At 37.8% G+C, this 24,289-nt stretch overlaps 1 protein-coding gene across 1 annotated transcript in view; it reads right to left on the reverse strand.

Moving 5' to 3' along the window:
• LOC103255522 (putative RNA-binding protein Luc7-like 2) overlaps positions 1 to 24,289 on the reverse strand; it is a 66,284-nt gene extending 41,995 nt beyond the window's left edge. The window contains 3 exon segments of the mRNA XM_021710161.1: positions 8,364 to 8,458; positions 10,059 to 10,129; positions 24,241 to 24,289. Of these exon segments, the coding sequence (XP_021565836.1) occupies positions 8,364 to 8,458; positions 10,059 to 10,116 (153 nt within the window). The 5' untranslated portion in view covers positions 10,117 to 10,129; positions 24,241 to 24,289.

The following is a 24,289-nucleotide window of genomic DNA, read 5'->3' on the forward strand; positions in this document are numbered from 1 at the left end:
ACATAATTCACTTCAAAGCCAAATATGGCAAATCCTGGGATATTTCACCAACTGGAAGCTCGAAGAAATTGCCCATGATATAAATAAAAAATAAATTTAAAAAAATCAATCCAGTAGTCAGGGCTAATGCCCAAATACTTGTTAAATAATAAAGTTAACCTAAAACAAAACCATTTCTAGAAAGAAATTACTTAAAGAATCTACAAATTCATTTACAGTTACATGGATAACCACTATTATCATATTTTAATAACCAATTTAACAAAACGAAGATACTCTCCAGCTCTGTATCTGTTAAAAGGTAACCCTTTTTGCCATTAACAACTGCTAATTTTTTAAACTCAAAAGGTGGTTTTTAAAACTGATTTACTTATTTACTTAGCATTCTACTTTTGGGTGGATTGACTAGTCATTCAATACAATAAATGGACCCTGTTCTAGCTTATGGGGATATAGCACTGAACAATGCAATTCCCTTGCCTTTATGAAACTCACATTTCAGTGGCTGGTTGCAAAAACTGTGTGCAGGTCTACGTCTTACCACTAATTCTGCTTTTCCAAAATTGTATGGCTCTTTCCCATATGTACTTTCATGGCTTTTACCTATGAACCATCTAACGAGTTTTAAAGTTCTGGTTTGGGCTAGGCACACTGGCACATGCCTTTAATCCCAGCACTTTGGAAGGCCAACGCGGGAGGATAGTTTGAGACCAGCCTAGGCAACATAGCAAGACCACGTCTCTACAAAAAAATGTAAAAATTAGCTGGGCGTGGTGGCACGCACTTCACTCCCAGCTATTCAAGAGGCTAAGGTGGAAAGATCCCCTAGGTCCAGCAGTTTGAGGCTGTGGTGAGCTGTAATCGTGCCACTGCACTCCAGCCTGGGAGACTGCCCCCATTTCAAAAAGAACAAAATAAAAAATAAAGTTCTGGTCGTATGTACTACCCAAGCAAATGATTTCAGACCAGGCCTTAAATGAGTCAGGAAAGAAATAAAGGGGTTTCAATTAGTAAAACTTACACTCCAAATAAAACCAACTCAGAATTTTCAACAACCAATATTCCCATCCAATTGCTTCAAAAAGGCAGATAAGCTTTTACTTTAATGACTTTGGACCAGGTGTAGTGGCTCACATCTGTAATCCCAGCCCTGGGAGGCCAAGGCAGGAGGATACTTTGAGCCCAGGAGTTCGAGACCAGTCTTGGCAACATAGCAACACCTTATATCTCTATTTAAAAAATCAAAAATTAAGCCAGGAGTGATGGCGTGTGCTTGTAGATCTAGCTATTCAGGAGGCTAAGGTGGAAGGACTACCTGAGCCCAGGAGAACGTGAGCCATTACTGTGCCACTGTAATCCAGCCTAGACAACAGAATGAGACTCTAACTCAAAAAATATAATAAAACAAAATAATGACCTCGACAATGTCAAAATCTCTACCCTATCTGCAACTATTTTTCAGATAAGTTCTTTTAAAATGACCCTATTCTTGAAAAGTAGAACCTCTTTTAAACAAAATTTGACGGAACAACAACAACAACAAAAAATCACTATTTAAAATATGTAAATTTGTAGTTCAAATAGAAGAGACTGGGCCAGTCATGGTAGCTCACATCTGTAATCCCAGTACTTTGGGAGGATGATGCAGAATTACTTGAGGCCAGGAGTTCAAGACAAGTCTGGGCAACACAGTAAGACCTCATCTCTATAAAAAAAATTAAAAACTGAAATAGAAGAGACTGGCCTACTCCCTAGTCCTTAGTACATGAGATGCCACAAAGGATGTTTCAAAAACATCTGAAAGTAACTGCCCTCAATAACCGCACTATCTAAAAAAACTAACAACAACAAAAGTTTAAGTATTTAAACTTAAGTAAATCTCAGATTCCCCAATGGTACAGAATACTGTAATTTTTTTTTAATTGTGAGACCTTGGGTAGCACAATTTCTCTAAGTCTTAATTTTTCCCACCTATAAAATGATGACCATGTACAAGATATGAGGGCCTACCAACGCTAAAACTATACTATGATGAAGACTATAATAAAACTAGTGGTGGCCATTTCTGAATTTGGGACAGGCATACTATGAAAGTATATATTTCCATGTCTGCAGATCTTAATTTCAAGCTTCTGTTACCATCTTTACTACCATTTTTTCTTCCAGATAGCTTGGAACTAGATGGAAAGATTTTTAAAAGCACCTCAATATCTTTCTCTTTCCTCAGGGAAGATTTGTACCAGAAACAATGTGTTGAGGGAAAAAACACAACTCAGCTTAGGATTTTGTTAGTTTTTTGTTTTTAGAGAGAGGGTCTCACTTTATTCACCCAGGCTGGAGTGAAACAGTGCAATCACAGCTCACTGCATCCTCAAACTCCTGAGCACCAGTAATCCTCCCACCTCAGCCTCCTGAGTAGCTAGGACTACAGGTGTGTGTTACCATACCTGGTTAATTTTTTAGTATTTGTAAAGGGGGGGGGGCCTCGCTATGTTGCTCAGGTTGGTCTAGAACTCCTGGCCTTGAGCAATCTTCTCGCCTCAGTCTCCTAATGTGCTGCTGGGATTACAGGTGTGGGCCACCATCCCCAGCCTCAGCTTAGAATTTTTTGTTTTGCCTAAATCTGAAAGGGGATGCTGCCTACTATCTGCACAGTGTAATAGAACAAGGAGAAACCAAGTGTGACAGAGGGAGGAAAACAGCTGCACTAGAATAAGAAAATATTCTAGATGAATAGGAAAAAAATCCAAGCCTATGAAGTACAGTAACTTCCTAAGCTATAAGAAATACTCATGTTTCTTAAAAAATCATTAGGCAGATAAAATTATTTTGGTTTTGTGTTCTACATCTTACCTCCTCTCATTAATTTATGAGCTTATGGATTCATTATGACAGACAAATGAAAGATAAACTATTACAGGGCATTTTCTTTTTTTTTTCCTTTTGAGTTGGTGTCTCACTCTGTCACCCAGACTGGAGTGCTGTGGCCACTCCTGGCCACTGCAGCCTCAGCCTGCTGGGCTCCGATGATCTTTCCACCTCAGCCTTCCAAGTAGCTGGAACCACAGGCGGGCGCTACTACGCCCGGCTAATTTTTTTTTTTTTTTTTTTGATGTCTTGTAGAGATGAGGTCTCACTAAGTTGCCCAGGCAGGTCTCGAACCCGCATGCTCAGGCAATCCACTCACCTCAGCCTCCCAAAGCACGGGATTACAGGCTGAGCCACTGAGCCCGGCTCAGGGCATTTTCATGAAACTGAATTCGAAAGCCTCCATGCTATTTGTCAGCTTTAAATACAATTTTCTGAAATCACACTTTCCATCTCCAAGTGCTTGAGTCCAACCTCTTTCCAAAAAAAAAAGCCATGGAATACAATTCTGGGTATTCTTTTATATATATATTTTTAGGAGAGGGACCCCAGGATAAACCTGAACTCCTAGGCTCAAGTGATCCTCCTGCCTCAGTCCCCTGAGTAGCTGGGACTATAAGTAGGCACGACCACATCCAGCTTCTATGTATTCCTTTTCAAAATAATCTAGAATATGGGTAAGTCATATTCTGTAAGTGACAGATCTTAGGAACAAGGTCAGGAAAACTAAAGAGCAACCTTTATAATTTAGCTTTAGTTACACAATAAAGAAAAAAGTTTAATTCAGTACCTTTCACTCTTTATTTAACCGCAGAAAATAGGTATTTTTTATCAACATAAAGGCATGTGAACTATTAGACTCTTTCCCAGAAAAATATTCGTTCTATAGGGATTGACTGCTGAAGAATTTGTGTCTCTGTAACTATAAACCATCTGTACATAGGATGAACTTTTATAAACAGCCCCTTTTTAGTAATAATAGGGATAATGAGGAAATCACACTATGGATAGACAGTTTTCAAGTTCACAAGAACAAAACTCTAAGCCGGGCTCAGAGGCTCAGCTTGTAATCCCACGCCTTTGGGAGGCTGAGGTGAGTGGATTGCCTGAGCCCACGGGTTCGAGACCCACCTGGACAACCTGGACAGACCTCACTTCTACAATAAAATCAAAATGAGCCGGGCATGGTACGCGCGCCTGTAGTTTCAGCTACTTGGAAGGCTGAGGCAGAAGGATCGCCGGAGTCCAGCAGGTCGAGACTGTGGTGGCCGGGAGTGGCCACTGCACTCCAGTCTGGGTGACAGAGTGAGACTCCAACTCAAAAAACAACAACAACACAAAAACACAACTCTAAAGTCTCTCAATATCTTTTAGCTAGTCCTCAAAACTCCGCTTAAATACTGACAGAAGTTCAGAACTATTTAATCACATCCTTAAGTATGACAATCTCTTTACTACCAGGCTGGTAAAATGTAGATATGAGGGGGAACCCCCCTACAAAATGGAATGATCTTTTGGAGGGCAGGCTTCCTTCGCTACTAAGAACCCACTGGCATCAATCATCCAGCTAGTGTTGTCGTGAGAGATTATTTGTGAAAGAAACGTCCCAAGTTGAGTGTTCAGCAGTTTTTGACCAAAAACAGCATGACTCCTGTGTCCCACCCTCCCTATTCACCCACTCTTGCCCTGAGCAATTTTTTTTGGTTTGTTTCCCCATGAAAAAAGTCCTCAAAGGGAAACATTTTGCTAATGTGGAAGACATGGAAAGAAAAAACAAAACAAAAAAACGGCACAAGCACTAAAATGTATCAAAGTTGAGTTCAAAGCCCATGTTGAACAGTGAGAAAAGCATCTCGATAGGTGTACTACATCAAACAGAGAGTGCTTTGAAGGTGACTAAAGTTTAAACATGTAAGAATACACAATTTTGCCCAGCATGGTGGCTCATATCTATAATCTCAGCACTCTGGGAGGCCAAGGTGAGCGGATTTGAGCCCACGGATTCGAGACCAGCCTGGACAACTTGGTGAGACCTCATCCCTACAATAAATCAAAAAATTAGCTGGGTGTGGTGGTACATGCCTGTAATTCCAACTACTTGGAAGGCTGAGGTAGAAGGACCACCTGAACCCAGCAGGTCAAGGCTGTAGTGGCCGTGAGTGTGCCACTGCACTCCCGCCTGGGCAACAGAGTGAGACTCCAACTCAAAAAAAAAAAAAAAAAACCCCACAATTTTTTATAAATTAATTCTGAGTCAGGCATGGTGGCTCACACCTGTAATCCCAGCACTTTGGGAGGCCAGAGAATTGTTCAAGACCAGCGTGGGCAACTTTGCAAGACCTCGTCTCTACAATACATCAAAAAAATTAGCCAGGTGTGATGGTACGCACTTATAGTTCCAGCTACTCAAAAAGCTGTGGTAGAAGGATCGCCTGAGCCTAGTTGAGGTTGTGATGGCCATGAGTGTGCCACTGTACCCCAGCCTGGGTGACAGAGTGAAACTCCAACTCATAGATAAATAAATAAATTCTGTTTTTTTGGGGGGGGTTCCCCTCATATTTCCCCTCCAGAGTCTCCTCTGAAGGTAACTTGCCTTCATTATTTTTCATGTAACCCAGGATACCATCAATTTTAAGCCCCATCATTATGTTCCATACCTTAAGAAAAATACTATGAACTAAGATTGTTTTTTGGCTGGAAGCAATGGCTCACGTCTGCAATCCTAGTGCTTTGGGAGGCTGAGATGGGAAGATAGAGGCCAGGAGTTCGAGACAACTCCTGGGGCAAAATAGCAAGACCCCATCTTCACAAAAACCAGAAAATTATCCAGGTGTAGTAGCACGTGCCCGTAGTTCCAGATTGGGAGCCTGAGGTGGGAGGATGGCTTCAGCCCAGGAGTTCATGGTTGCAGTGAGCTATGATTGTGCCATTGTACTCCAACCTAGACAACAGTATGAAACCCTGTCTCTAAAAAAAAAACACAAAAAAACTAATAAAACGTTTTTTTAAAAAACTAACTAAATTCTGCCATTTTGTTCATTAATCTTGTTCTCAAAATTTATGTGAGGTCATAATTTAGCCATTAAATAAAATTACTTTAACTGTTAAATTTTATACAATAGTAAACATGGAGATTCAGAGTATGTAAGAGACAATTATAGATTTTATAAATTTCAAATGCATTAGAATATAGTAGAAAATATTTTGAAACTTTAAAGAATAGACATGAGTTTATTATCCATCATAGTTCTAATTCAGATATTCAAAGGCTGCATGTCTTGTCTTGTGGAATCCTACTTAAAACAAAAAAAGGCCAGGCGCAGTGGCTCACACCTATAATCCCAGCACTTTCGGATGGTGAGGTGAGAGGACTGCCTGAGTCCATGGGTTCAAGACCAGCCTGGACAACTTGGTGAGACCTCATCTTTCCAGTAAATCAAAAAAATTAGCTGGACGTGGTGGCATGTGCCTGTAGTTCCAGCTACCTGGAAGGGTGAGGTGGAAGGCTGATCTGAACCTAGTAGGTTGAGGCTGTGGTGGCCATGAGTGTGCCACTGCACTCCAGCCTGGGCAACAGAATGAGACTCCGACTCAAAAAAAAAGAAGAAAAAAAATTTAGCAGTCTCAGAAAAATATAGCTACATACTTGTCTCTGAAGAAAAAAAGGAAGAGAAATAAATTATAGCTGGGTAGGAAGGCTCACACCCGCAATTTCAACACTTTGGGAGGCCAAGGCAAGAGGATTGCATGAGCCCAGGAGTTCAAGACCAGCCTGAGCAACATAGCAAAACCACAACTCTACAAAAAATAAAACCAGCCAAGAGTAGTGGCTAATTGTAGTCCCAGTTACTCAGGAGTTTAGGAGGGATAATCACTTGAGTCCAAAAGTATGAGACTGCAGTGAGCCATGATCATGCCACTGCCCTTCAGTCTAGGTGACAGAGTGAGACCCCAACTCAAAAAAAGGGGAAATTTTCAAAAATTAGGCTTTTTCATAAAGAAAGACACACATATGGACTTTGCAGTAACTTGGATGGATTTAGAGTCTCTCATACTCAGTGATCTATCACAAAAACAAAGAACAGAATACTGTATGTTCTCACTCATAAGAGGACCTTAAACAATTATCATAATACTATAAGAAAGAGATTGGCAGTAGAGGGGAACTACCAGGGGAGCGAAGGGCACACCTCATCAATAAGGGTACCTGCATAATAAACATTTGTATACCTAACCCTGAATTATACCCCACATCTTTAAAATAATAAAAAATTAGGCTTTTTTCCCCTTTTAACATAATATAGTTTCAACTATCTTCCCTGTTGGAAAAAGAGATGCTTCCCACTGTATATTCCTCGATGCATATCTCTTTGGGGTATGCCCTTAATTTAACTCTTCCTATCAAAGAAGAAACCATTTATTTAGACATCTTTAAAGAATTCACTGTTTCTGAAAAGGCAAGTCAGAAATCTTTTCTTCATTTCAGTCATTTCTAGCAAATGAGAAATAAAGCCAGCTCAAGGTTGAGCCCCCAGTAGCTCCCTACCACCACAAGATGCAGCTATGAAGGGAAGCTACTTGTAATCATTTCAATCAAATGTCAGGAAATCAAATCCTTTGTTCCATTCAACAAGTCCATCATGTGGTTTATCTTCCAAATTAAAATGATGATTATCTAAGATCAACCAACATCTCTGTAGACACAAAATCTAAATGTTGTGAGCCTCACATTAGGAGTCAGCAATACAGATGCTGTATTTTAAGTGACAACACTACTCTCAAAATAAGCTGTGTGGATTTAAGTAATAATATATTTTCCCCACTGATTCTACAATATAAACGTGTACAAATCTTAAAAATATACACTATTCTGGCTAAAGTCTACTTTGTTTAACAGTAAGGGAAACTACTTTTAAAAATCAATTCTATAATTTCTAAAGTAAAAGTACAAATGCTATATAATATCACAGCTACCTCTGTATCTCAAATTTAAAAATGCTCTTAAAAAATTGCTCTGAAGAATGGGAAAAATTATACAACAAAATATATCAACTACTTTTATGAGGAAACCCATTTTTACAGATTTAAATCATCAACCTGAATAAATACACAATAAGGGATGCAAATCCCACCTCTCAGTTTTAAACACTATGAATTTAACAGCAGAAAATAGGCATTTTCAACGTAAATACGTGTGAATTATTAGACTCTGTCCCAGAAAAGTATTTGTTCTACAGGGATTGACCTCTGAAAAATTCGTAGCTCTGTAAGTATAAGCCATTTGTACATAGGATGAACTGTTATAAACAGCCCTTTTTAGTAATAACAAGAGCAATGAGAAAATCACACTATGGACGGTGTTCAAGTTCTTAAGGACACCACTCGAAGAAATAGTATTAAAAACAATCATTAATGATTTGATAAAGAATTAAGACTTCATCAAGTAATTCATTATTGTAGCATACCAGTAATCAAACAACAGACTTAATACATACAGTTCCAGAAAGGACATCATGGGGGCAACAGTTGAGAAGGTGACTCTTGCATACTCTGTCATCACTGAATTTGATTCGTTGACGAGTAGTATCTCCTGCAATATAGAAGAGTTAATAACACTCAAGGTTAGACAACTAGAAAGCACTTGTTTTCTGAGAGTCCTACTATCACTAGGTTTTGATGTGTGGCTATATACACACACATTTATAAATCAGCTCAAGAGGGATTAGTTTTTTATATAACATCCTACAGAAAAACTACTTTAAACAACATGCAGTTGCAGTAAGTGTACTGCACATGTAATTCAAATAGTCAAAATGGGAAAGCAATGCATTCTGTTAAACAGAGTACTTCAGAAAAGCATAGGATTTTAGAGCAGGAATGGACTTTAAAGATTATCGAGTCCAACTCCTATGTATTGCAGATGTGAAAACTGAGGCCCCAAGAGGTTAAGCGACTTGCAGCAGACCCACTAGGAGAGTTTCTACTGGTATACAATGTTCCCTTCTTGACATTAAGCATTGGTATGTTTTGTAGTTATTTACAATAATTGAAAAACATGAAAAGTAATCTTGCAAACATTGCATACACACTGCGAATCCCCACTGAACCCCAGACGCCATTTCTTCCACTATTTTGTTCCAGCTGAAGTGTCTCCCTTTTGCTGCTGGGAGGAGTTAGAGAGGGTAGAATAACGCACTTAAGAGCGTACAAACCTGGAAGAAGGACTTACACACCAGTCAAACAAAGGCACATTGCCTAAATGAAATGTTAACTTTAATGCCTCCAAAGGTTCCATACCTCCAAGTTTTATGCAGTCTGTGCTGTATATTGCCAAACTGGTTACATTTAAATTCATTCTGTCTTCATGTGACACAATATACCTCCTAAGCAACAGAAGCATCCAACCTGCTTATCAAATATAGCTATCTATTCAAAACTTTAAAGACTCTAAGAAAAAGAAAGGTAACTAGCTCTAATAACAAAATATAGATGTTAGTTATAATTTTTTGTTTAGAATCTCTTTGGAAAAAACAAAAAAATTCGTAAGGATGTTTCCTCTTTCTATATATAAAATGATAAGCCCGAAGAAATGTAGGTGTTTTATTTTAGCCTTAAACTGATGTCATCACTGATGAATGAAAACTTATTGATGAATTACTGAAGCGAGAATTGTTACCAAAAGAGATTATAAATACCTCTTACTTCATATGATGCCTGGAGCACTCCAAAAACTTTCATCTAGGAAGTGATTCAATCATTTACATTAATTTTTGTATTTTCACATGTGAATAGAAAAATGGTTAAAACTTTACCCCATCATATCATCTTACATTGAAAAGCTTAACTTAAATTCAACTAAATACTGTTACCTTTAGATGGGGTAAGATTTTGTTCAAATTATTTTAACTTGGTTAAAAGGATTTAAAGAACATTCTAATTTGCAACCAGGATATATAAATTTTTAACAACAGTAATTTACACCTAAAACAACAGCTTCAGAGCAGTTCAACAATAGGTTTTCTAGTGGCTAGTCTCTAGTAGGTTATTTTTGACACAATTTGGGATAATCCATTTAGTGTTTACGCCTGCTACTACAATAAAGGTTATTTTGATGGTCCTGTTTTCCTTTTAAACACAACTGCTTTTGTTCCACATTCATTAACACATCTGAAAAGTTAGTGATAACTCACGGCTCGGCGATTGCGGGGCCTTTCTGACACTCCCTTGCAGATTGAAGTAGGCAGGCATAGATACATTGAACCTTTACAAATAAAACAAGGGGCCAGATTGTTCAGTCTGTATAGAATAGACTCTGCCAGCAATTTCAATACAGCATCTAGAAGTACATGTTGACTGTAAAGAATCTTGTATATAAAAACAAAAGTGAACAAAATCAGGGTGTTTTATTTTTTAAAATACTGACTTAAGTGTAACCCCAGAAAAGAATATGACTGGCTATAGGTAAAGTCCAAGGCTAGAGCTGTGGAAAGTGGTCCTTAGGCCAACTGGGGTTCTTTTAAAAAATGTTTCTTTAAAAATGTTTCCTCAAGACTTTGGTGAGGGCCTCAAGCTCATGTTAGAATGGTACCATGATAACCTCACACCAGAATGACAATGCTACATTTAAGGTTTTTTGCTTCCTAGCATATGAGAAAAAATTTTCATTTAAAATCAGTACCCTAATTATGTTAAAGAATTTTTAAATGATGACATTTTAAAAGGTAGGGGGGAAAAAAAGAAAAGTCTTATGTACCTAGTAGTCTCTCTGCTAAAAGTATCATTTCAGTGCTTTGTTAAATGAATGGCTCAGGCCTTAGAACAAAATCAAGATTCATGGAGATTTTACTAATCAAATATTTTATCAAGAAGAATAACTTTTTCTGCTTGAGAAATCGCATTAAATTTAATATTAAGGTATATGTGCCCTGAAGGCACAGTTATCAGGTAAAATATGAACAATTCTAAATATGAACATGGCATACCAGCAAGTACCCCTGGTGAGCTTTTTATTTTATCTAATAGATATATAATAGTTGTACATGTTTTCCCTGGTAAACTTTTAAAAACAGAATCAGTTTCTATAAATGCCAAAAAGCATTTAAAAATAACTCTTCAGTGCAAATGAACGAGTGTTCCATAAATATTTGATAACTGTAGCAAATACAACAAATATAGCTATCAAATAACAGCCATTATAAAAATCTTTAAAACAGTGAAATAATAAAACCTCTAATAATTTGAGATACAGAAATACTCTGAGAGAGAATAGTAACTGAGTATCTGTTTATTGATATTTTGAAAGTTCTATTTAAGGGAATTTAAGGTTGACATTTTAAAACAGTTTGGCTACATAGCCAGGCAGTATTTTTAAAATGTACGTGGGCTTATGCCATGAAAGTACAAAGAATTAAAAAAAAAAAAATACTGGTAATTTTGGTTTCTGTCAAGATATCTGGCCCAAACCATGTTTTTCAAAAGAAATAAGGAAAAACAGCGCCAAAAAAAAAAGACTGTAAAACAGGGAAAAATCTGAACCAATCTCCCTATAATACAATAAATTATTTTATGAATTTGATGTACTCTATATTTGAGTTTTGTGGGCATGGGGGCGGGGAGGGGAATGCCCTGTTACACTGACAGTGGATCCAGATCACAGATTCAAACCTACTGGTGCCCAACCATATTCTCTGTGCTAGGCAATGGAATTACAAAGGTATATAAGACAAGCTCTTTACTCTCAAGAAGCACATGATTTTGCTAGACAAATAGCTTGTGACTTTGCTAGAGAAACAGGATGTTATAAATGAAGTAGGACATATAAATGAATAAGTAATAATACAAGATAACATGATCCATGTGCCAAATAGGTATGTCAATTAGGCAGTATTGCACAAATTCTAAGACTAGAATGACCACCAAGACTGGAGAGGTTGGGAAAGGCTTCATGCAATAAGTGGAAGCCAAAATTTGAAGGAAAGATAGGATTTAGACCAAAGAAAAGTAGAATACAGAGCATTCCAAACTGGAGTAAAATATTCGACAAAGTTTATAGAGGCAGGAAGGTTTGCAGGAACACTAAGTAAACCACATTTGGCTCTAGCAAATGGCTGCATGTAGAGATATAGCAAAGTTGGGGCCAGAATATCATTTTGGGGGGTAAAATTTGATTTAATTTTTTAACTCAATCTTTACTGTAGAGACAAAGTAAAAAAAATTAATGAAGCAGAGATCAGATCAAGTTATTTCAGTCAACAACAACAAAAATGTCTTACCTATAAAAACATAAGAGGTTTCTCTGCCCTATAACCTCCACAAGAGTTAATTAGGCTGTGCACATAACTACACAGCCAAATTCTTAGAATTAGAAACTTGATTTAGAACTGTGGCAGGTGAAGTGTTTTTCATATTAGTAGAAGCATCACATTTCCATTAATATTTGCTACCAAGCAACTAGCTGCAAAGTAACAACTCTCATCTCCTTCTTTTGTTCTATCCCTTCACGAGTTTCATGAGTTGTAACTTTTATTTAGGGATATCTGAGTCACAGGTACATCATAACTCGGATGCATATTATTCTTCTCTAAGTCTTTCACCAGTGTAACAGAGCCTGAGGTAAGACTAAAGCAGTCAGTTTCACCTGGAATATGGACAGGTCCCTTTAAAAAGAAGGCACCTGTCCAAATTGTACTCAAATACTGCTATTCTCAAAATCCTCTTCAATTTGTTGGGAAGGAAAAGTAAGCCCACTGTAATTCTCAGCATTGCCATTAAGTGGTCTTGCCTTTTCTGAAACATTTACACTTAAATATCAGCAGTAATAACTTAAAACCTTAGCCTAGGTTTGTATCTGACATCATTTTATATGGTACATGCTATTTTCCCAATATCCACCCCCTCCTCCCCAGTGCTACCCACCCTCTCCCTCCCATATAAACAAGAAACCAAATAAACTTTCATAGATTTAGGTGCTATTTTAAAAACATCAAAATTTTACTTTACCCATTCTCTCCGATGCTCCCTGTATTTTTTTAAGCTGTGAGTGGATGACCATGCTATGTGATCAACAACTGTGAAGGCTAAGCAAAAGTGAACTGAGTTTAGTACTGTAATTTCAAAAGAAATTTAAAGTTTGTAATATTTGACATATTTAATGGTATGCAGAATCCTATTTTGCTGCATATTATCAGGCATTAATGGCAAGCAATTTACAAAAACAGTCAGTATTTCTTTTGTACAGAATTTGCTTAGAGCTTAGCTTAGGGAAAACAAAAAGGGAGGAGGAAATGCAACAGCACACAAAGCAATGGGAGGCACCCCCATGCCTATAAATGGGGTCAGGGAAAACCCTCCCACATTCTCCAATGTGACAACAAAATCCCTCCCAGTGGGTACACTTTTAGGGGCCACACAACACAGTTGGCTTGTGACAGGACAAGCCGCCCCTGCCCTTCTAAAATATATCATAACCCTTCAGTGAAAGGAAAGCTAGAGCTAGAGAGATGCAGAACTGAAAGCTTAAAGTTTCTTGTTTCCTTGACACTCTGAATCTCTAAATGCAGAGAGAAATGTTCCTCCCTCTACTTCTTCCAACATATGCTGCCAAATCCACATAATTATGTGGGAATTGTATAAAGATCATGGCCAATTTCTTGGAAGAGATCTTAAGAAGTGCCCATGAAGACCTGTGTCTTCATGCAAAGTCAAGGTAAAAGCACCATAATGCTGAGGAACCAACTTGATTAATTTTACACCCTCCTCAAACTGTCTCACCAATTCTACAACTTCTCCCACCTACCTTTGTTTTCCTTTAAAATTCGCTGAAAATCCACTTATATAAACCCCTTTTAAATAAACCTCTAAAACAAAACTTAACCTTTACTGTATGTTTCCTTGTTAAAAAAAAAGGAAAACCCACCCTGTTTAGCGCACTGTATATTTAAGCAGCTCAAAATATAAGAACTCAAGACTATGTAACATAATATGATTACAGATGCTTTGAAAACATTTTATGGGACTTATATGTTAAAATTTTCAGGCATATATTTATTACATAAGGAAAGGAAAGGAAGCATACTATGCCAAAGATGGCAATGGAAAAGCCAACTATGACAGTCTGCCTTCCAAATGTGACATCAAGTCATCTTTCTAATAGAATTTATAAGTCATATGGGTAGTAGTAGCAGCTTTTCTTTTTTCTAGAAAATGCAAACATAAGAGTGCTATACAGTTCAGAAATGCTCTCTCTCTTAATCCTTTGGCTTATATGGTCCCACAGGTTTATCATTACAAACAGGTACTAGTATCATCTTTACCACAATCCCCATAACAAGTCCCAAATTTTAAAAATACAATGTCCATTGTAGAAGAACTTTCCAGAATAAATTCATTCTTGCTGGATATAATCAAAGATTAATAATACCTTTAAAATGTTAAAAATCGGCCAGTGCAGTGGCTCAAGTCTATAATCCCCGCACTTTGGGAGTCCAGGTGAGGACTGCCTGAGCCCACAGATTCCAGACCAGCCTGGACAACTTGGTGAGCCCTTATCTCTACAATAAATAAAAAAAATTAGCCAGGCATGGTGGCACGTGCCTGTGGTTGCAGCTACTTGGAAGGCTGAGGTGGAAGGATCGTCCGATCCCAGCAGGTCAAGACTGCGGTGGCCGTGAGCGTGCCACTGCACTGCAGCCTGGGCGACAGAGTGAGACTCTGACTCCAAAAAAAAAAAAAAAGTTAAAACCAGCCTACTAGTCTGTGAAAATCCAAAAATCCAAACAAAATTATAAAGAATGAAACTAGAAAACAACCTTACTACAAGGAGAATCTTTAAAAGCTAACAGAACATGATGGAAATGTGAGAACAGAAAGACTAAAGTAGCTACATTCCAAGGACTCTATTCCATGTCCTGCCCAGCCCTCTCTTCTCTCATTATGTAAGCAAAGGGACTTGGCAGCTGGCCATCCATCACATTTCTGGGGGTCCCTGCTTTAAGAAATCTATCGGTATATTATCTTCTTAGATTTAAGAGAGACATTAGAAAAGCCTGTATAAATAGTATAAAATTAAGTTCTAAAGTAGGTTATATGGAATTAAAGAACTAAAAATTAAGTTCTAAAGTAGGTTATATGGAATTTAGGATAATGTAATAAAAGTTGCAGCCTGCTAAATTTTACTTTTTGATACTTGCAGAGCTGCAATTCTGATACAGTAATACATCTGGATATCTGGTGCCTTCTATTCATCCAGAATTTTCTGTACACAAAATCAGAAGTAACAAAAGCTATCTTTAGCTATGAAAAATAGTTGAAAAGAATTAAAGAAAAAGTGATTGGCTGATTTATACCTATTTATATCTATTAAAAAAGACATTATCATCCACTGGTGATAGCTATAGAAGCCAACTGGAGCTTCCCCAAATCTAAATCCAGAAAATAAATTAAAGGGAAAAGAAATGAGAATATCAAAGAACAGAAGTGACAGACAACTCAATGATAAAGGAAGAAAGTTAAAAAGAAAAACAGATTATGATGAAGGAGACGTGAGCCTTAAAACTACTGAAACACACCAGAAATACTGTCACAGTGAATACACACCAAATTCACAAGGGCTACCTTTGGCAAAAAAACTGAAACCATGAAGAGAAACATAAAAAACTTTATTTGTAAGCTTTATTCACTTTTTAGAATTTGACAGAAATGTACAAAATAACATCTGTTCATTAAAATAGGTGTTTGATTGTCCTTTGTACTTTTTAAAACATTTTTCTTTCAAAATCAGATACCTACAACTGGCATCACAGAAGGTGGCACTTAAAAATCATGTATAAATCTTCACTCCCCATCAGGTTTTTGGTCCCTCTAGGATTATTTTATTAGAGTCAAAAGATGAAAGAAGCAAATATGTCTACAATCTCTAAGAAAAGAGAAGGGAGAAACAAATAAAACAACTAAGCAAGCTGAGGATAAGGAAAGCAAAATTCTAAAGCTATCACAATGACTACACCCTAAAGCACATCAACCAGTAAATACAGAACACCATGTGTAGGGAAGTATTCCCTCTAACACCATGAGGCAAATTAAATTATAACAGAAATTTTTAAAAATACTAATACACGGTATCTAAACACCCAACTGCTTTCCTAGCAAGTATGCCTGATGCTCTGTCCTCCTGTGCATAATGCAGAATCACAGCAACGTCCCTGAGTTTCTATTTCAGGATTCTCTTTGATAAGTAGTTTTTTCCACTACCAGGCACCTTATTACATTTCCACTGTGTAACTGGTTGGTAAAATCCTACAGCACTATTGAGTCCCATGGACCAAAGCACAAAAGGAGAGGTGGAAAATCAAGCTAAATAAGGTAAGTTCACCCTGGAGGTCAAGATGGTCCTCTCTAGAGACCTCCTAGATCTCTCCATTCACAGGCTTGCATTTCTGGCCAGTCATTTCTGCTTAGAGGCTTGGATATGTACAGTTCAAACAGCTTTCCTTTCACATAAATGCTGCCTACAACAGTATTTTTAAAAGTATGCGCTGGGTGCAGTGGCTCATGCCTGTAATCCCAGCACTTTGGGAGGCGAAGGCGAGAGGATTTCCTGGGCTCAGGGATTCGAGACCTTGAGGCTGCAGTGATCATGAGTGTGCCACTGCCCTCCAGCCTGGGCGACAGAGTGAGACGTTGACTCAAAAAAAAAAAGAAAGAAGTATGGAATTTACACAAAAATGATTTTAGATGTCATATAATTTCATCAACATAACATCTTAAACACCACTTGGTCACTAAGTAAGAAAGTTATTTATCATGATTAAGTCAAGTAAAAAGTTCCCATCTGGCAACAGTACATACTTAATACATCTAAAAAATTCTACAGGAAACCCTAGGTGACAAGAGTCTAGTTCTATCTTTATAATACACAATTTTGTTTTCACTGTATTTATTTTTATGGTGATATAAACTTTCGTTTTAAAGTAAAATTTTTTTAGAAAGTGAGTTGACAAAGAAGACAACAAAATAAATAGAAAACAGTAAAAAATAATAAAGGTTAATATGTGTGATGAACAACAGGGAGACATTTATCTATAACAAAGTTTCTCAAATTCTTAATGTGTATCAGAATCACTTGAAAAGTTTCTTAAAACAGACTGCTGGGGTCCATTCCCAGAATTTGATTCAGGAGGTGGACCCAAGAGTTGTTGGTCTAGGGACCACACTGACAATCACCAATCTACAAAGGCAATCAACAGGCTGCTAAAAAGATCAGGTAAATTTGTTGCTGGCCATAGGGATGTTCCAACTATTCAACTCTGCTGTTGTAAGGTAAAGCAGCCACTGGCAATATGTACATGAAAGGGCATGGCTGTGTTCTAGTAAAACATTATTTACAAAAAGTAGGTGACCAAAGTGCTAGCCCTCGATCTAAAACATACTCTCAGGCCAGGCACGGTGGCTCACTCTTTAGGAGGCAGAAGGGAGCGGATTGCCTGAGCCCTCAAGTTCAAGACCAGCCTGGGTAACTTGGCAAGACTTCATCTCTACAAAAAATTAGCTGGGCATGGTGGCGTGTACCTGAAATTCCAGCTACTTGGATGACTGAGGCGGAAGGATCACCTGAGCCCAGCAGGCCAAGGCTGCGGTGGCCACGAGCATGCCACTGCACTCTAGCCTGTGTGACAGAGTAAGACTCCAACTAAAAAAAAAAAAAAAAAAATTTAGCCGGGTATGGTAGTGTGCACCTGTAGTTCCAGCTACTCAGGAGGCTGAGGCGGAAGGATCAGCTAGGCCAAGCAGATTGAAGTTGTGGTGGCTGTGAGCACATTGCACTCCAACCTGGGCAACAAAGTGAGACTCTGACTCAAAAATAATAAAACAATAAAACACATCCTCAAATTAACTGAAAAGGGTATACTGTGTAAACTAATAGTAGGGCAGAATACAGAATAGCTAGGTATACTATAGACACTATTCAATAAATATCCAACCTCTTCTATTGAAAAGCAAAGCTTTGGGGCCATAGCCTTGCTAGACTCTGGTGTGGTCATGTGCTCTTTGAGCTATGGCTGTTGCCATGCTTCCTGGGTTTGGTGCCTCTCCCCTATCTTGGGGAGGTGAATATTCTCTTTCTCTCTCTTTCTAATGTACTTTTAAGTAAACTATATTTTCTAATCTTAAAAAAAAAAAAAGACAGAAAAGCTTTGGAAAGTTTAAAAAAGTAAACTGGGGTCTGCATACATCTAAGCTCTCAAGAAGATTTTTAAAAATTACCATATTCAAGAAACATGACAAAAGATTCAGCAAGGGCAATTGGTTAAATTCTTTTCAGGTAGGGTCAAGTAGGTCAAATATCAGCTGTACATGGTTCACAACTACATTAAAACATATGGGTCAATACTGGGTGATTTCTGAAAACAAATTTTAAAGATTTTTTTCTATGGCCCATGTCAAATAGAAAGATATGACACTTATTCAGTTGACTGAACTATATATTTTCTGATAGCTTTGATTTCTCAAAGTCATAAGTTACTCACTTCAACAAAAACATGAAGCTGTAGATAATTTCAGAGTTTTCACAAATTACTTTTCCCCATATTCTCAATAATCTTACAAAATTGATTACTTGATTTATTTTGGCCTTGCCTTCCATTATCTACCCTAGCAGCTCTTAGTGTATGAGATTTAAACCAAAAAGAAACAATGGCTTTTCTGCAGGTGTTGAAACCACAAGATTCCCACCAGAAACTTACCCTCTTTCACTCCCTCATTCCTTCTCCAGCAAGATGTTCCAACATCATCTTCTCCGTCTACAATTTCTTATAGACTGATTAAGTTGCAGAGAATTGCTTATGTTTCCTCAAGAACTACATTTTAACAGCACTGGGCTTTAAGGACTGTCCATTTTAAGCACCTTTCTGGAATTCCACTCTTGAGGAGTACATGCCTCCTTTAACCAGTCTTGTCCACACTTACTGACCTTTAGTTTTAAGCTATCTGCCTATCTTTTCAATCCCACTTCTTGCCTCAACTCTCAGCAACTTTAAACTTTAATGCCTGCATGAACCACCTGTTACTGAACACATCTGGCTCACTAAAACTGACCCTGATCAATGATACCTAATTACCTTTGAATTCCTACTATCTTGAACACTAAGTTCATTATCATTTATTCTTATGTGACATCATCCTATCTAAACTCAGTCAAAGCATTTAGTTGCTCCTTATAGAGCTAATGCAGAAATAGACACAATTATTTTTTCCTTTGCTTTCAATTTACTTATTTATTTATTTTTTGACCTGAAGTAAAAGAATGTTTCAGAAGCATAAGTATACTTGAGGAGAGCTAAAAAACTGTAGAGAATCCAGGGACAATGCAGTGTTATATGAGGTGATACTTTTATTGTTTTCTGGGCTGCTCTGTAGATAGAAAATACTATTCAGAGTTCAAAATACAAAATGAGGAAAACCTTTCTTTTTTAATTGATTCACTATGCAAGTGCTAACAGAGATTTCAGTGGTTTAGATGTCCTATAACTCTGATAAAGTTCAACGGTTACTGAAACTCAGAGAAACTGTCGTTTAACTTTATGCTCACTAAAATTTCTTATAATGTTAAAGAACTTACAAGCTCTAGACTAAGAAATATCCCATAATTATTTTAATAATATGTGCCTGTACATTAAAGGCTCCGCCTCCTTCACTTAAAATGAAGGATCCAAGTGGAATAAAAGAATGACTTACAACTGATCAAGAAACAAATATGGTTCATTATGTTAATGAGAAAATTAAGAGAAAATGCTTTCAATGTTGATGAAAAGTCAAGGAACACAGATTACAGAAAAGATGACTTTATAAAGAAGAGAATCCACTGGAAAAAACACTACTTCAATTTTTGATTCAATAATTTTGCATAGTCCTATAGTCTATGGGGTTATGTATCACTAAACATATTAAGAATAGGTAAATGACTTTCTGAACTGTATTTTCCTGAGTATCTCCTAAGCCAAGTATTCTTTCAATTTTAGATCCCGTAAATCATAACTACTGCATAATACAACTAATCAACAGAAATGTTATTAATATACTCTATTAATTGAGGAAGTACATCATACAGGTTCAGAAAGATTACCATCTAAAACAGCTACAATTATCTGAAAGCTTTAACTTGCCCAAAACTCCTTAGCCATAGTGGACAACTAATGATTCTATAAAATTCTATTCTATATAACATTTTTAGTTTACTGGTTATTTGTGAGGGCAGGCTGTCACTCGTGGCCTGTTTTAATCTTTTAAAGATGGTCTCTACTCCTATTTAAAGGTGTAAGTTATTAACCCTTATTTAGAAAAAGAAGTGCAGCTCGCTCACTGCTACATTCATTTAATTTTACATAAACACACTCTTTGAGGTTGAAACAAATCTGACTGGTTTTCAATGTGAAAATAAAATATAAAAATTGTCCTTTGAGTTATTTCTAAACAGAACGACTCGTCTCTATTCCTAGTGAGAATGCCAAAAAAAAGAAAGAGAGAGAGAAGAGAAAATTACTATATTTTGTAATTCTCTTCTTTTCTTTTTTTTTAATCTCAGGGTAAATACTACAGCCACAAGTACCACCAGCAAGAATCCTCCAGTTAAATGGGAAAAGGATTAAGAGATACGGAATCCTCAGAACTACATTTTGTATCTTCCCTAATTTCTAAGCTTAGGATGGAATCTAAATCTACACTCTCAATTTTATTTAATTCCTATCCCTTTTACCTTCCCAGGCATTCCCGGGATCAGGAACAGAGACTTGTTATAATCAAACTAATTTAGCTAAGGGACATCCTTGTAATTAAACCAACCCAGGAAAAATGATCATAATCTAGGTTAGGACATTGGGTTCCTCCACGGTCACACAGACAATTCTCAAACCATTTCTTGAATTTTTCTGTGTGCTCCTCTCTGCTTTCAAATGGAGTGTGTTCAGGGAAAACAAATTATCCCTCTCCCCTCTATTAATGCTAACAGCTAAAACAGAAAGGTGTTTATAAAATGTAATAAATCACAAACTTGAGATAAAATACTAGTAATTAATATCTACTTAGAGTTCCTCTTTTCTAAAAAAAAAAAAAAAACCTAAAATATATTTTTCAATCTGTTTTTAGTATAACATAGGAAATTATTTGGTTTCCCATATAACAAATAATAGATTTAACTTGAGGCAAAAAAGGTTAAGTGACTTACCCAAGGTTACAATTAGAGGTACAGCTGGGGCTAGAAACCAGGTCTCCTAAGTCTCAGCCCAGTGCTCTTTTCCTTAGCCCATGATGCCTTATCAGAAAAATCCAAATATAGTCAGACCCCCAGTTATATGGGTATGAGTTACACTGATTCACATATACAAACTTCATATAGTGTGACCAATGTTTCAACTCACGCGGTACCCTGCTTCCATTTATGCAGTATGCCAGGCATCGGCACGATTTTCAGTGGCACACAGGCGGTTGCCACCACCAGGGCCCTAGGCAAAATTGCAAAGAAGGCAAAGTTTGTCTTTGGCCCTCCCACCTCCCTTATTCATTCCTTTCCCACCTCCTGGTAGACCCCCTGCCCAGCCTCCCAGCACCATCATGCTGCCCTCTGATTGTCCAAAGCCCCCACACTTCCACCACTCACCCAGGACTGTCCTTTCTTGAAGTGCCCAGTGATCCCAAATAACCTCTCCATTTCCCTGCTACCAAAATTCCCATTCCTAAGGATTTCAATGAAGTTTAGGTAATCTAAATGATTAGCTGATTTAAGTAATTCAACATAAGGTACTTTTAACTAACAGACTTAAAGTCTCTAAGGAGTTTACAAAGAACTAATTAAAAATTCTGTTGGGAAGGGAAGGGAGAAGAAATCTTGGTAAGTGGGGAAGCAATGTTTGTCCAGAGCCCCAGGAGTCTGTGCCACTTCAGACTCCTTCAGAAAGAGGACACTAAGGGATGAGGGGATCATTGCCACCTTGAGCATCACTATCCAAAAACAGAAAGGGTGCTTTAGTCTCTGAGATTTAAAAATAAATAAACAAGCAAACAAACAAAGACAGAGCTATCTTAGATACCCTCCTACCTACCTTTTCCACCTCTCTCCTACTTCCTGGATCCCCATTTCCAACTCAGTGCCAAAGACACCCAACAGCATTTCCATAAGCTGTTCGTGTGTCCAAAACAAGATTTCCCATTATATGGTTTCAAATCATATGGTGTTATTCAGGGGGATACTTCCATGTTCCCCTACCCTGGATAACTTGAAGTTGACTGTATGCTAAAAAAAGAACAATTCTAATTATTAAAGGTCCTTAATCATAAAATGAAATATGGAAGCTCACTAAATATCTGGTAAGAAGGAAAAGAATGTTCTGATTCTTATCTTGCATATAGAAAAGGACTAATTTGGACATCTTAAAAAAAAAACAACACTCTTCCTTGAAAGTAGACCCAATTCAGCTGTGAAAATCCAGTCATTTCAGCTAAATAATATCATGGACTTATAAATATGTCTTCATTCATAAATCCTCTAAGTCTGAAGGCAAAAAAAAAAAAAAAAAAATCCAGTAGAAGACATACAAAAAAATATACAAAGTGGATTTTAATAAATCCATGTTTCTGCTGATTACACAAACAGCAATATATATACTTTTAAAATTTAGCTTTGCAATACTAGATGAGCTGCCTAATTCAGAAACGTACAGTGATGGTTACCTTGACCCAACTACCCTCCCAGTAAAATTAGGAAATCCAATACATGCAGAAGATACCACAAATGGTATCCATCAAGGATCATATAAAGTAACAAATGATTTATATAATTTAATTGCAAAGACTAATTATTCTGTTAGCTAAGATCCCATGTAGCACATTCCCAATACCCTCTCTCATGTAGGAAAAGGAGCAAGGTTAAGACATGCTGCAGTTATAAAGTAACCATTCTTACCTAAAGGTGAAAAATGGTAACAGTTAAAAGTTTCTCCAGTGGCATTTTAAGTTAATGTTAACTTAAGGGTTTACTACACAAGTAAAACCCGTTTTCTTCCCAATCTTTCCTTCCTCTCTACACAAACGACAATTAGATTCACCTTCTACACCTATTTGTCCATATGTTGTATGAAGAAAAGTCCTCAGTGTGGGTTTTTATTAAACCTGAACTGTGAACGCTGAAAAGCCACTCTAAATATATATTGCAAAAAGATTTGAATTCAATAAAGTTTTTTTAATCTACTCACATAATTTGCTGCAAAGCACTCAAGTAAATTATAAGAGCAACTATTAAAAGCTGAATTTAAGATGTGCCTTTTCTCTCAAGTCAAGCAATTTAAATAACTTGTCAAAAAAAAGCATTTATGTGGCTAAGAAATTATTTGCCTAAACAAGCAACACACAAAAACTAGCAAGGGTTTTATTTTTAAGAAAGTACTGAGGGCAACCGCTTCGGGTCCCCTCCCCCTGTGGGAGCTTTTCTGTCCTCTTAATAAATCCAGTTTTCTCAAAATAAAATATAAAATAAAATAAAGTACTAAACTAGACCTTTCCTCAATATGTGCATTATCGACAAAAAAAGGCAACAGCATTTCATCATTTTATTAAGAAATTATCTTTATGTCAAAACCTTTCTACAGATTCTAACCTAAGCACCTGTAAAGATCTTTGTTATTCTCAATTCTACTTCACTGGGCACCAAAATGGTTCTATTTGGGGCACATGCAACATTCGCCAATATTTACTGAACAAAGCCTCTATTAAATTGTCTAACAAAATGGAGGTCTCTCGGAAAAACAGGCCGTAACATTTTTCTTTTTACAAAATGGGGCCAAACACACCCACTTCGAGAAACCATGGTTTGGGTCAGATTTTCCATAAAAACGGTTGTTTCTGTGAGGCTCGAGGATAGTAGGAAGGTTCTCCTACAGACCCAGAAAGGCGGGGAGCTTCTCTGGGGCACTATGGAGGACGGCGGCGGGGGATGATCCCGAAGCTCTGGGCAGAGGAATCAGATGGGGGCGGAGGCTTCGGCGGCCCGCAGGTACCACATCAGCAACAAAACTGGCCGCCGACTACGCCAGAGAGACGTGGGCTCTCCCGTCCCAGCCAAGTCAACATTAAAAGCACAAACTCTCCTTTCTGCCTCCAGGGCCCGCCTCACCCCATTGGCAGCAGTTCCCGCCAATCCGCACGGTCACCGCCCCTCAAGCCCGCCTGCCAAGCCCTGATTGGACGGGATGGGGGCCGGGGTCCTCGTGTTACCAATCTGGGAGCCCCTTACTCAGCTACACGCGCGCGCCCAGGTGCGCCCTCGAACCCCTTCCCTGCGCCGAGCCCATCCCTTCCCCCACCCCCAGGGCCCTGGCGGAGACTTACCGTCCCGGGAGGTGCCCATCAACTGGTCCAGCATCGCGCGCATCTGGGC

This window comes from Carlito syrichta, unplaced genomic scaffold (genome assembly GCF_000164805.1).
Source record: "Carlito syrichta isolate Samal-C Ts95f unplaced genomic scaffold, Tarsius_syrichta-2.0.1 Scaffold288207, whole genome shotgun sequence".
NCBI classification, from domain to species: Eukaryota; Metazoa; Chordata; class Mammalia; order Primates; family Tarsiidae; genus Carlito; species Carlito syrichta.